The 15,044-nt window shown below is 37.0% G+C and overlaps 1 protein-coding gene across 8 annotated transcripts in view; it reads left to right on the forward strand.

Moving 5' to 3' along the window:
- Positions 1-15,044, forward strand: part of INPP4B (inositol polyphosphate-4-phosphatase type II B) — a 543,252-nt gene that overhangs the window by 400,371 nt on the left and 127,837 nt on the right. For all 8 annotated transcript variants that reach the window (XM_054690015.1, XM_054690016.1, XM_054690014.1 and 5 more), the window contains one exon: positions 297-444. In XM_054690015.1, coding sequence (XP_054545990.1) covers positions 297-444 — 148 coding nt within the window. The remainder of the gene's footprint in view (positions 1-296; positions 445-15,044) is intronic.

A 15,044-nucleotide genomic window follows, 5' to 3' on the forward strand; every position in this document is an offset into this window, starting at 1 on the left:
CAGAAAATTTCTAGAAGAGAAAGGAATTAGAGAAACAGAGCTACCACATTTATGAGTTGGCATTTAAGGTATCATGTTTTAATTTTAAAAAGACTGTCCCAGAAGCTTCTGAAAAAATAATATTTAAGAAGAAAAGTCCTGGAAATTCAAATATACTAGTTGATCATGATAAAAAAAAAACTTTTCAAACCAATAATTAGAATAATACCTTGATGCAAGATTTTGTTAGTTATTGATCTATGTGCGTATTTTCTATCATTCAAGTACTAGTCTTTTATTTTTCCCTTCCTTCCCAGTGTTGAAGAACCCAGTGTGTAAGCTGTATAGATTTCCCACGTCCGACAACAAGTGGATGCGGATCAGGGAGCAGATGTCAGAAAGCATCCTCTCCTTCCATATTCCCAAGGAATTGATCTCGCTTCACATAAAAGAAGATTTGTGTAGGTAAGAGAAGATAATTGATGATTATCTCTCACAGTGTTTGTTTTTTCTAGAAAGCATTTTTTTTTCTTAAGGTATGATGCTGACATAAACATCTAGACCTAAACCATGCAGTAGGGCAGCCATTAGCCCTGGTTGGCAATTAATCACTTGAAATGTGACTTATCCACTCAGAGATGATTTGTAAGTGTGAAAGGCACACTACATTTTGAATTCTAATTTTTTCTAAACACTAAACAAGAAAAAAAAAACTTTTCATAATAAAATGTTAACATTTTGGATTTATTTGGTTTAATAAATTTGTTCATAAAGTTAATTTCACCTGCTTTTAAAACACTTTCAAATATGATAATTAGAAAGTTTAAAATGACACATGTGACTCTTGCTTGTGGCTTGCATTATGTCTCTATTGTATAAAGGGTGTCCAGCCAGAAACTTGAGCTTTGACCTTGCTAATAATTCTTTTGTCTTTACTTCATCTGCTTACAGCTACCATTTCTGTACAAAATTCCTATTTGACTAATCTTTGGACTATTCATCCATAACAAAGCTTTCAGTTGTATCTGTGGATCTATAAAACTCTTTGAGGTGATGGATGAAGTCGGCTATATGGGTGGACAGTATTATCATACAACAAAATTTAATCTGTTGGCATAAGACATTAGAATTTGAGAGCTGATTGGTTGATAAGAACATTCCTGGGTCCTGACTAATCAATTTGTTTCTCTGCCTTATAAACCTTTAGTGACTTTAAAAATGCTGAATACTACATTATGCTAAATACCATTAAGGACCATTAAGGTCCTAAATCTCAGAAAATTAGCATATTTTTTTAATAGCTAACATTTGTAATTGCTCAAATATATAGCAGAATGTTAAATGTGCAAAATTTGGGTTTCTGTCTTATGCTCACATTAGTACACCAAGTTACTTAATTATATTGTGTCCTTTGGTGGACTTGACAGTCCCCAGAAATGCTGTTATTGATCTAACCCCGTCAGCACACTGTGGACGAGGCAGGTGACACCTGGCTGTTGACAGTAGTCATCAGTGTAGCAGTGACTCTGTAAATACTAAGTATGCAAATGAGGAAAAAAGAAAATTGAAAACAGAACACAGCTTTGAGGGACAGAGAGTAACCTGGATGATAAGAATCCAATTTGAATCTAGAGAAAGAGAGATTGAAAGGGACACCGGACAGTGGGCAGCTGACGACTGCAGAGTGGGGATAATCAGGCCACAGCTAACAGACCAACCTGTCACATGTTCAGCTGTCACAGAAGAGCCACATGCAAGACTGAATTATTGTAAATCAAGTTAATCTGACCTGGGCTTTTGATAATGATCTCCACCCAGAGCTGGTACTAAGGGGAAGTGCTGGCAAAACAGGTTCCTAGGAAGGCTAAGCAGGCATGTGTGTGGACCAGAGGGTCTGCAAAATCATAAAGGAATTAGAATCCTCGATCTTGTTGTTTTCTAGACATTGGACACCAAGCGCTACTCCTCGTAGGTGTCCCCTGATTTCACAAGGTTGGAGAAAGTGCTGCTCCCCACCCTTACCGGGGCTGAGAACAAGAGACTCACAATAGACAAGCATTAGTGGAAACACCACTAAAATGGTGGTGTCTATAAAATGACCCCTGAAAGCTGCATCTACTTAGCCAGCCCTAGATTCCTACCAAAATATCCATAAGGAAACAGAAAATCGTAACTTTCATGAAACATTGATTTATTAGCATAGTGCTGGATTAGTAATATAACATGCTATAAGGGACAAAATGACTATTGGGGCTAACATAGGGGGTTTACAAATCTTTCTTGCTATTCATGCTATTTCATCTAAAGTTACAGTGAAGTAGTAAGAATGGGGATATGAGACCCCCACTGCTGCCCTAGTCTTTTATCATCAGATTGGAAACATATCAAAGGCTGAGAAGCTGTCCTCATGCACGTTTGCTAATGCCAAGTTGTCCACACCACCATCACCTCCCTGTACTGTCTCTGTCCACTCACTGACAGCAAACTCCAGGGGAGGGAAATGAGTAGGGAATTAGGGGAAAGCGGCCACTAATCCACTGACTTCCACTTGGCATTGCCTCCATATGTAGGTTTCATTATGGTTTAGTTCACGAAAGTCCCGTTCCTCACCCCAATCTCTTGCCTTTCTCTGCATCTGTCTTGCCTGTGCCTTCACAGTAGGGGCTGGGGGCAATTTTGGTGAAGACAAAGGAACAGCCTCTCCAAATATAAAGTTAAGGCCCCTTGCTAGGGATCGAACTAGGAACTGTTATCTGTATACTTTGAGAATTGTTCAGAGAAGAAAATCCCATGTGAATCCCATGAAACCCAAATTCTATAAAACCAGATAGATTCTGAGCTTGGCACTGTGAGAACCAGCCTCTGCATGTGCCTTTTGCTTTCTTCAACACCCTTTCTTTGGAAATCTCCCATTACCAGAATGTATTAAAGCAGTTCAACAATGAGTCCTTAAAATTTTATTAAGAAAAGGAGAAAAAAAATCATCCTGAGGACTTAAAAGGGAAATAGGAAAAATTTGTAGGAAAATTGTCTAGCCTTCTGAGTAGAGTGTAAAAAGATACCGTTATTATGAAACAGAATCAGAAAACTGTGAGAAAGAACCATCATCCTCTAGGGAAAATGCCAAGAAGGAAAGAATAATGGAGAGGATAATGAAATTTTAAAATGCAGCCACCAAATTAAATCCACAGGGCTGGCAGAAAAGGACAGATTTGACACTGAGAAATCATATCAGTAATGGGGAAGACAAACATGATAAGCTCTTCTCAGATGCTAAACAAAGGAGAAAAAAGTTCAAAATGATGAGCGATGCTTGATGTGTGGGGCAGAGCACTAGGGACAACCAACTGATTCTAAATATTCTCGGGGAAGAATGATTAATACAAAAGCTCGAAGGAAAACAATGGAAATATATGCGGTTTTGTTTTTTTCTTTTGCATGCTAAAATCAGACTAGCTTTCCACTTTTCTGCAGAAGCCAGTGGAATAACACCTACTGATTTTTACGAGGAAAAGGCTGTGACCCCACTTTATTATCTACAGTGAGGTTATGAAAGTTTTATGAATGAAGCCAGTGTGGGTGGCACACCCCTTGATGCAGGAGCTCAGAAAATGTCACGTATAAAACTTGCTTGAAAAACCTACTTGAAAATATAGGCCATCCAACTGAGAAAATAATATAAATTAGGAATTTTATTTACAATATGATAGGATGTAATAAAATATAAATTAATACAATACATTAAGAATGGGAAAATGGGACATTGTCCTGCAAAGGACTTGAAACTTGGTTCCTGCTTGGAGAGAATCTCTAGCCTGGACAGACTCTGAAGTTCTTTTCTCAATTTTCTTTCACCCTAGTTTGACGCAGATCCTAGGAGGTATTTCACTTGCCTCCACTTTCCTCCCAATCCCATAATTTGGAGGGACTCTTTCCTTGCTTGATGAAAATTACAGGTGTCCAGCACTGTCACATTTCTTGGAAATCATCCTCGGAGAATTAGTAAACACAAGGTTTGGGAATTTTTCTTTAAAAAATTTTGCTTGGGCAACTTTATCAGAATCATTTACACTGCTAAGGAAACTACATAACTCTTTCTGAATCTTCAAAATAATATCAACTAAATTGTATCATTTTAGTTGATGAAGAACAGTAAGTCAGTGAGAGGCAGGTGTGAGCTGTCACCAAGTCCCTTTCATATCTTGTTCTCTGTTGGACCTGTGGATGGATGGATGGATGGATGGATGGATGGATGGATGGATGGCGATACATAACATATATGATTTTATAGTTATTATAATATATTACACTTCTATTTTTTTAAAGATTTATTTATTTTATACAAGAATCGGGATACAGGCCAGATACGCGGGAGAGTGAGAGGATTCACCAGAGACAGAGAGGGGAACAGAACAGGCAGACTGATGAAATACACGGCTGAGGGGAGCAGCAGGCAAGGCAGGAGAGGTCTGCTGCGCCATGTGGGACCCTTACCGGTCAGCTGGGATCGAACTGGTGCATGCAGAGGCTGTGGACAGCTTCACAGCGTGGCGCTCAACCACCTGCGCCACCAGGGGAGGCCCTATATTACATTTTTATTTATTTTTTTAAATTATAAATTTTATTTTTATATTCCCCATACAATTGCAACCCCCTTATTTTGACCCCAATCCCTCCCCTGCCCCCCAACCCCCATAGAGTGTCTCTGGTTCATAGTTGTTTGTTGATTTTGATTTTCACTTTCTTATAGTTATTCTTTTTCCTGGTCCCTTATTTAAGTTTTCTAGATTCCTGCTATGAGTGAGACCATCTGGTATTTTTCTTTTTCTTTCTGGCTTATTTCGCCGAGCATGATCCCTTCCAGCGCCATCCATGTTGCTGCAAACTGCATGTGTTTATCTTTTTTGAATGCTGAGTAATATTCCATGGTGTATATGTACCACATCTTGATCCAGTCATCTGTTTTTGGGCATTTGGGCTGTTTCCAAAGCTTGGCTATTTTAAATAGTGCTGCTATAAACATAGGGGTGCAGGTGCTCTTTGGAATTGATGTTTCTGTGTCCTTTGGGTAAATACCTCGGAGTGGAATTGCTGGATCCTATGGAAGCTCTATGTTTAGTAGGTCCAGAAATCTCCACACAGCTCTCCACAGTGGTTGGACCAGTTTGCACTCCCACCAGCAGTGCAGGAGAGTTCCTTTTTCTCCACAACCTCGCCAACATTTGTTGTTGCTAGTTTTTTAAATATGTGACATTCTTACTGGTGTGAGATGGTATCTCATGGTAGTTTTGATTTGCATTTCCCTGATTACAAGTGATGTTGAACATTTTTTCACATGCCTGTTGGCCGTTTGCATTTCCTCTTCAGAGAAGTTTCTTTTTAGCTCTTCTGCCCATTTTTTGACTGGATTACTTTCTGTATTACATTTTTAAAGAAAAGTTGGTGAATACAATGTGAAATTAGCTATCGGGGCAAATAAAAAACTTTCTTATAGGATCAGATATTTTAGGCTTTCAAGGACTTCAGGTCTCGGTCCTAAAGCTTTTTTCCACCACTGTGGCATAAAAGAGTTGATAGAAAATATGTAATGAATAGTTGGGAATGAGTTTCAATGAAACACTAGTTTCAAAAGAGGACCTTTCCTCTCACTCATGAATGTGATAAATTTGCAAGGATGGTCAGACCTGGACTTATGTGGGGTGTGGATTTTGAAAAACCTTCATTTTCTTTGATAAATGTACTCTCCCAATCTCTCTCTTTACGCCACATCTAAACTTGTATACCTAAGCTGGTGACCAAACACAGCCAACTGCTCGGATTTGGTCTTTGCCATCTCTCTACGGGAGTGTGTTGGGAATTAGGTGAATATTTTTGTTGCATAACTACCCCTAAATCACTAATGGAGTGGAAGATGGAAAACTGTGGTGATATCGCTTTCATCAACTTAGAGAGATTCCCTAGAGTTTGCCTGTGGATTCAATAGTGAAAGAAAGTAACTGCTATGGAAAAGAATTAAGGTAATATTAGGTGTTGATATATAAATTCTGTCTCAAACCAAGGCATTATTAGTGGTTTCATTAAAAAAAAAAAAACTGGGTAGGAATCAAATCCCTTGCATAATATGCAAGTGTGTTATTCTTTTTCTCACTGCTGAGGTCAGACTACATTTGCTCGAGTAAGTTACTGTAAGTCCCGGAGCAGGGCCATGTGCGTGCTCTCTCCTCACGATGTGAGATTTATGTACACACAGGACAGCGTTGTCCTTCTTGTCTGCCCTGATCTGGAGTGTAAATGTTGGCAGCAGTTACATGAGGACCAGTGGCCGGTTTCACATCTCTCCTGCGTAGTCTTTTCCTCGACAGCAGCTGCATCTAAAAGCTCTCACTATTAGTTGCTTATCGTCACGGTGTCACGATAATCTGCTTTTATGAGATTTGAGATAATACATAGGTGCAGTTTGGGGGCCGTGACACAGGTTAACTGTCTTGGAGGCTCCCTCCAGTTGGTCCAAGCATTGACACCTTCTGAGTTCAAGTTCAGACACCTAACAGTCTTTGAAACAGCAGTGACGTGTCTTCACAACACCACACTTTGAATTTTATATGATGGTTTAATTCCCAAAAATTCACAACTAGAAAATTGTCAACATTGCTCCAGTTGTGTTAACTGCTGTGAAGAAAGACTAATGTTGTACTTAGCCGTTTTCTAATTCTTTGCTCTTGGAGCCATATTCTACAAATATATAAAATGTGTATTGAAAATTTACCATGAAAATAATATAATGGTCATGATAGAAATAGTCAAAATATTGACAATATAAAAAGAAAAAGTAAAATCACTCTAAGTTGTCCACCCTGGAGGCATATAGCATTTTTATTTTTTATATCTACTCTCCTCTTCAGAAGCCTCGCTGTGAGAAACAGCTGTGGCCATGACCTTCACACACTGGTTTTATGCTCAATTTTCTTGTACAGCTAAGTTTTCTTATGAACATATGTGTGATTTTATTATGTAGTGTTAAATAAAAAGGAAAATTACTAATCAGCAAAAATTACTACATCTTATTTTTGGTTGATACATTGAAAAAAGACAAAAAGGAAATACAAAAACATATTGATGGGTTTTTCTGGATGGTGGCTGTAGAATGGTCATTTACAGAGCAAGAGAAACCTAGTGTATTATCCCTGACAGATATCAGAGAACACTTAGTTCAGATATTATGTTCTGAGCATTTTATTTCACAATTTCTCTCAGGCTCATTTATTTTTTATATTTTCACTCCATCTACTCTAATCCCAGCCACCCCTGATAGTGCAACAGTCTACTCATGCCTTCTCTGTCTGTGACCTTCCTCCCTCAAAATCCATGCCTCACCTAGCAGGCTCACACAGTCTGATTGAAGAAATCATAAAATGTAGATTTCCAGTAGGATTTTTCTGGAGACAGCTTTGATACTTAACCTCTGGAGAAATACACTGGGATTATGTATTGAGAAAGGTAGAGAGGGAGCTTCTGCTTACAGAGTACTCAGTGCTACCATAATCCTGACAAGTTTAACTTAATTACCCCAGGATCATGATACAAAAGGCATTTGATATTGGAAACACACCAGCTCTTTGACACTGCATAGTTGAAGGACAGGGAAAAATAACCAGGCAGCTGGTTATTATGGAGTTATTATAATGGGGATAAAAGGAGTGTGAGGTGTTGAAGTCCATGCAGTGATGTTAATTCATGTTAACGTGTTTGTGTGTGTGTGTGGGGGGGGGCGGTGTCTGTGGATTTATGTTCCTCTTTGCCTGTGTTTATAATGCCTCAAGCTTTACAATCCTTCAACTTGGGTTGTGTGCAGACAAGTTATGTAAGTCCTACCAAACTACCACCTATAAAATTTTTATAGCTTGTTTTAGTGTTGCTGCACATTTTGCTTATGTTGAGTATTTTCTTCAGATTTTGTATTACTGCTGTTCAGTCCACACTGAACTGTGTTAGTTATTAGACAAAATGATGGGACTTGTGGGTTGAAGCTTCATTTTGGCAAAATATACAATAGTATTAAATCATGGAGTACACCCTAGATACATGTTTAGATAGAAAGCTCTGATGACCGTATAGTGTTGGATTTATCCACAAAGTATGCATTTTACACTATCAAATTATGTTGGAAACCTATCAGTGTATAAAAGTTTTAAGACATGAAATATTTCAGTGAAGATGAATCTCATGGTCCATAAAACATCCCAGGAAAAATTAGTTCAATTTATGTCATGTACTTTTCTCTTTTCCTTCTACGTCCTTTCTTCCTTATAGGTATTTTTCTTCATTGATCTCAGGGGCAGAAAGGGAGAAACTCTTTCTGGCATTAAGTGTTGGGAGTTTAGAAGCAGCACAATAATATTTTATAACAATTAACTGTAAAACTTTAAGTTTTATGTAAAACATATAAATACATGTGTATCATGCAGAGAGAAACAGTCTTACAAATAAAATGTAAAAAAAATCTAGACCAAAAGGCTTTAGCAGAGAAAACTGTGATAGGGTTTGGGATATATATAGACTAAAAAAAAAATAATAATATTACCAGTCTTGGAGATAATGGCCGTGCTTTGTCTTAGACATTAGTATTTGCAAATGTACATCCACTAAATTCATGATTATAAGATATTTTATATTAGTGAAGACAAACACTTTGTTCAATACTGTATGTTTCAAATATTCTATATTCTATATCTTAAAGCTATAATGTAGAACTATGATAAGTGTGTTTATATAGATACATATGTATATCCTGAGTCAATTTTTTAACTTTATGTATTTTTATTTATGAAAAAGATCATCAGCGAGATGCTTTGAAACCTTGCATCACAGAGATATTTTAGAGCTGTTTTCTACGTGCTTACTGTTATATTGTTATGTACTGTTAAATCATTTATCTGACTACTAGCTCTACTTTAAGAGAAATTCAGGAGATATTTAATTTTCTTCTCTTGAGCCTTAAAGCATTTTGTGACTATCATTAAAAAAAATGTTTCATTTTATCGCAAATTGATAATGTTCCAAGAATGCCTTTAAAATGTTATAAGTACATTTTAGGAAGTATAAGCTAAAAGTAGAATATATTGAAGTAAATTCTATTTCAAAAACATTCTCACTCTACAAAAGATACAGAACAGAATTTGACAGTATAATGACACAGTCTGCCTACTTTACATGGTTTGACTTTCTAAAATAAAATTTATGTACTTTTTCCATAAGGTCTTTATCTCCAGACAAGGTTTCCCCCTCACATGGTCCACACAGGCTGCAAGGCAAATAGAATCTTGTGTCTGCTTATTTCTGCAGCCTCATTTCATGCCTTGTTTGCTTGGTATGACCAAAGCATATGCCTTTTGAAATGTCTATCGGCATTTGCATACTTGGATAAAATAAAAGCCCACTGAAAATCGTTACAGACCTTAAATAAACATTGATTCATAGAGGAAGTAATAGCAATTACCAGCTATTCTGTTTTGAAATCCTGTATATAAAACCTCAAACTGATGAATCATATAGATGTTTTTAGTGTCCCGCCTCTTCCTCCATTTGTGTAGTTTCTCAATCTCTTTGGCTTGTTCTCCTGAGAAAACTCACAAAACTATGTGTAAAAAGTATCATGTTAGGACTCCACGCTTGACTCATACCTGATCGGTATTTTTTTCTGTTCATTTTTCTTTACGCAGTGTCGATGCTCAGTTGGCATATCCTGTGGTATACCATTTATCACAGGAAGTGCATTTGGCCTACCAATTCCCAGTACTGAGGGCAGATGCTATGTTCCATTAAGCCCATCATTATGGATCCAGGTATCATGTAGTGAGAGGTCCTGGAGAGTGCTTAGTATCACCAAGCTGGAGATATAAATATGTGTTTTATTTGGCTATTTGGGTATTACAATATCCCCACAGGAACTAATAAGACAAAGCTCATTCATAAGAACATTTTGCCTGTTGTGCCAAAATTCTTATTTGAAATGGATTAAGTAAAGGAGAGAGTGTTGTAGTGAGAAAAGCACAGAACTGGAATCATTATGGTCCTTAGTTCTAAATCTGCATCTGCTACTTGATACATACTTATAATTATAGCAAATGACTTAATTTTTCTCTCAATTTTTAGAGGTTTTTTTTTAACTTTATTTTTTAGGTATTATGTTATCATAATACAGGGCTATTATAATGATCAAATGGCATCAGGAAACTCCAGCACTTAAGCATACAGGAGGGGTGTGTATATATGAGAGTGATGTGTGTGTGTGTGTGTGTGTGTATGAGAGAGCAAGAAAGAGAGAGAGAGAGAATGCATCCCTCAGTTTGAAACTCGGCTCTCCTAACTCCATTTAATAGCTATGTGACAGGCCATATCTCACCTAACTGCACAAATCAGTCTCCTCAACTGTAAAGAGGGGACTAAATTATACATACATATAGCTATTGTGAGGTTTAAAATGAGCTACTGATGGAAAATGCCTGGTTCATACATGCAGAGGCCTTGAGCATGTGGAAACCACTGTTATTATATGAAGCCTCAAGTACATAGCAGACATTCAGGACATCAAAGAGATTACTGTTTTCTTATCTTAACTGAATGTCCATAGTATCTCAGGTACAAAACCAGTTCTATATTTTAATCTTCTTTAGCTTGCTAACCTAGCACTCCTCCAAGCTATGTTCTCTGCATTGTTCCACAAATTCCCAGAGAAAAGCGAGAGGACACCTTTTCACTCACAAAGCTGATGTGTTTGGAATGGGGACGGTGATTTGGAATGATGTTCAGGCTTCCAATTAGTTATGGGCTCTGGGTCACAATGAAGGAAGAACTTGCCAATTTTCTTGTACTGTTCCTAGAACCTAACATAGTACCTGGTTTATAATAAGAACTTAGGAAAGTGATCTCTTCTTAAGAACAACGAAAATTGCTAGCAGAGAGAATATGAGTACACTTAGTAAAAGGAAGGCAAGCCTGGAGTGATAAGCTAATTTAGGAAATTCTGTGTTTGCCTAGACTGATGAGGATGGTGGTGGCTCAGACCAGGGTGGTATTGGGGGGAATGGAGAAATCTGCATACCTCTGAAATTTTATACAGAGCTGAAATCAATAGAACTTGGTGATGTGTCATCTGAAACTCAACAGGACAGACACCTGGAGGTAAACAGTGGATGACTCAATTACAACTTGCATTACTAAATAGAGAAGTATAATTCATTGATGTAAGAAATAGTGGGTAAGCATCAAGTTCAGAAGAAAAAAAAGAAGTCTTCAGGCTCTTAATGGAACAATTTAGGTCAGTATTATCTAATATGGTAATCGTTTGCCTCTTGTGACTATTTAATCTTGTTAAAATTAAATGAAATTTAAAAACCAGTTCTTCAGTCTTGTTAGGCACATTTCAAGAACCAAAATCTACATAAGAATAGTAGCAATCATGTTAAATAACACAGCTATGCAGCATTGCCATCACTGCAGAGAGTTCTGTTGGACAGCATGATGTTGATAACCATCAGTGGCATCCATACTTTTGAAAAGAGAGCTAGAAGAAGACACAGAAATGCAAAGATATTCCCTGCCCATGGATGGGAAGAGTTACTATTATTAAAATGGCTCTTACCCAAAGCAGTGCTGTTCGGTAGGATTTTCCATGATGGAAGCCTTCCGTGATGCACTCCTGTGATAGCCATGTTACTCATGAGCTCCTGGAATGTGCCTAGTAGAGCTAAAGTTTTAATTTTTATTTTTGCTTAGTCAGTCTCTGGAACAATCAAAGCTAAGGATTGTTTCAAGAATTAAAAAAGAGACACATTCTATACAAAAGTAGGTTTGATTCCTGGAAAGTCTTGCAGTGTCCACCAGAGTCTTACCACCAAACATTTTGTGGAACCTCCTGAATTACCAGGAGTAAACTGGGAGTAACTCGGGCACACACCACATTCCAGGTCCCAGAGATGGGATGGCAAGGGGTCATAGCCAGAGATGATTGCACTTTCTAAAAATGTCGGCAAGAATAATGAAAAGGTGATGAGAGGGGAGCACATTTCCCTGTTTATTCGTCTTTTAGTTACACCTAGTGATTTGTATGGCTACCCAGACGAAAAGGGAATGAATATATGTGAATTTAGGAGAAACTTGATTTAACATCTGGCCCCTTTCATCATAAGTGGAAAGGTTAGTTTTAAGAGATTAAAGAACTCGTTATTGTCCATATTTGAGAACTTTAAAGCTAGAGTAAATAACACATTATTTAGAAGTAATTAAACATCAATCACCTTTACCAGCAAGTGCAAATAAAAGTTCAGAATGGATAACACATACTTAATTTGCTTCATTTTTTTCCTACTGCAGTTACCTAAAATTAAAATGACAGCATCTAGCTGTTTATCGGATACAAATGTTCTAGATTCTGTAATTGCAACTAAATCCTGTAGTTACTTCGTTCCAATTCTTAGGCTTTGCGTGTGATTGGAAACCTTGGTGTACAGTACCACAGCCACTAACTTTAATTTCAAGTAAAAACCAGAGTTGAATCACCCTGCAGAATATCCAGTCATTCTTCAGTGAAATAGTGGTCGAGGGATTGCAACATGAACCTCACTGTTATTTACGAAACTACATTTTTTTTAAAAGCCTGTGATGTATGGATACAGCTTTTTATTCCGGTATAGGTCAAAACACAGTTTGAATTGTGGGTTGGAAATACTGTGAAACTTGACATCTCATTGAACCTTGTTCCATTTTATGGTGTCACCCATCCACTTTATGAAATTGAAGCCACCTATTGGTCATTTACTTATGTGGTCTATTCTTCATTGACTATATACTATTTAATTTTTTTTCCTAACAGGTACAATATTTTTATAACTTCATTTGGTTTTGATTTAAGGTCTAATTTTGTGTAATGAATGAAAGTGGCTTGGCTATTAAACTTCCCACCCAAGTACACCCACATATAGTTTTTGACTGTGGTAACTATGGAAAGTCTCTGTTTAAATTATACAGCTATTTTTACTTTACAAAATGGATCATAGAGCTCATTGTGGGAAAGCCTTTCTATTTATTTAGATAATAACAATTTCAAATAACTTGTTAATGTCTTTCTGCTAGGCTATATCCTTCGGCATATTAATTTTTGTGCGACTATTTGATCTTACATTTTTGTAAATGAATTAGCTATTCTCAAGTAGTCTTTTATACAATAATTATTTTTTAAAATTTCAGAAATATTTGTATTTACATATCCAGGTTTTTAAATTTTATATTCTGGGCTCATACTTCTAATATGATAGTTGCTCACGTGCAGATTTTGGCCCCAGAAATAGGAAGATTTCTTGTGTGTATCCCTTAAATAACATAAACATCTTTATAGTCATTTTCCTTTTGAAGAAGTCAGTAAACCACAAAAGTTTAAACTATAGTCTAGAGGTTTCCATCCTGTTCTCTTCCCCAAATTATTTTGTACAAAGCAGAAAGAATTCTTAGTTATAGAATCCCTGTGTAGCTATTGTGCTGGTCAGGGTTATTCAGAGAATAAGAGCCAAGGGAATTTTGATGGCTAATAAATCCCAAGATTTGCAGTGTCTACAAGCTGAGTACCCAAGATGAGCCAATGTTCCCATTTGAGATCAAAATTGGGGAAAAACCAATGTCCAGTTCAAATCAGCGTGACAGAGATCATTCATTCTCTCTTCTTCGGGAAAGGATCAGCCTTTTTGATCTAGCCAGACTCTCAACTGATTGGGTGAGGGCCCCAATCAAACTAGAGAAGGCGGCCTGCTCTACCCAGTCTACCAGTTCAAATGTTAATCTCATACCAAAAACTCTTAAAGCAATAGCTTATGAAAGATCTGTACATTTGATGTTTCAACCAACTTGACACAAGTTGACACCCAAAAATTAATTATCACAGTAAGAAATGCCACCAAAAGTGCCTTCTGTTTCACAGTCTTTATCTCTAGTATTAATCAAAAACATTCAGTTGGAGCTGGTGGGTGACTTCTGTAAGGAAAAGAAACTGGTCTTGTCCATTCTCCTAACTTCATGATGTCTCATCCACTTTCCCACTGATTTGGCCACAACAGCCCAGGATGTGAGGAATAAAGTTTAAGAACCATTTATCTATTTAATATTCTTGCCAGTCTGTTATGCATTATATATAAACACTGTAAGTAGGTTTTGCTATCCTTCCAGTTCTTCTGTGACTCATCCTGTGTTCAATTATTTCTCTTCATTCTTCATAGAGTTTTATTAAACTCATTTTCTCCTTATGTAATTCAATAATTTGTAGTTAAAACATGTCATCCATTTATCAGTATGTCCAGTGTTGTAGAAAGTTTGGGGGATCATAATGACTTCCACAAACTAGAAATTTTACTGAGGAGAAAAAGACATGTTTTGAAATAAACAAGTTAAGAAAAAACAAACCAGACAGACAAAAAGTGCACCATAAGGTTATTTCCAGAAATCTGTCTGAATATTTTATCAAGTGAGAACAATGTCATGCTTTCCAGTTGGAACACCATGATCCATGGACTGTTAGGTTTTTGTCAAGTAGGCCTTCACAGTCATCTGTCTCCTTGGAGATATATTTTATAAGACTCACCTTTTATTTTTGTAGGTACAAAGGGAAAAAGGACGATGGCAGTAGGTCCCAAAAAATGTTTAATGTGTAAGATGCCTAAGCTTATTAATATTTGAATAGTCAGTCTTTTTTCCCCAACATCTTGTGTTTACCTGTTGAGCTCTTGGAGATTTGAAAGGAGTTGGAGACAGGCAAGAGGATTTCTTTTAGAGCTAGAACTCTAATGAGTGTAAAGCAATGAATTCAAAAGAGATGTATGTGCTTAGCAGATTTTCCTGGAAGAAAGTTTTGTTGTTATTGTTATAAGGTACCCGTTGAAAGGGAACCCTTTTGAAAGCAGAAGCTGTTGTTATTGTGAGTGAAATGAGAAAGTTCATAGATAGGAGGATTTTAAATATTTTTCTATGTATTAAAAAATACATTTACACAGCTCATCTTCTCTGCCATTCACACCAAAGGC

Source organism: Talpa occidentalis, unplaced genomic scaffold, assembly GCF_014898055.3.
Source record: "Talpa occidentalis isolate TD23 unplaced genomic scaffold, MPIMG_talOcc4v2.1 talOcc4.8, whole genome shotgun sequence".
Taxonomy (NCBI): Eukaryota; Metazoa; Chordata; class Mammalia; order Eulipotyphla; family Talpidae; genus Talpa; species Talpa occidentalis.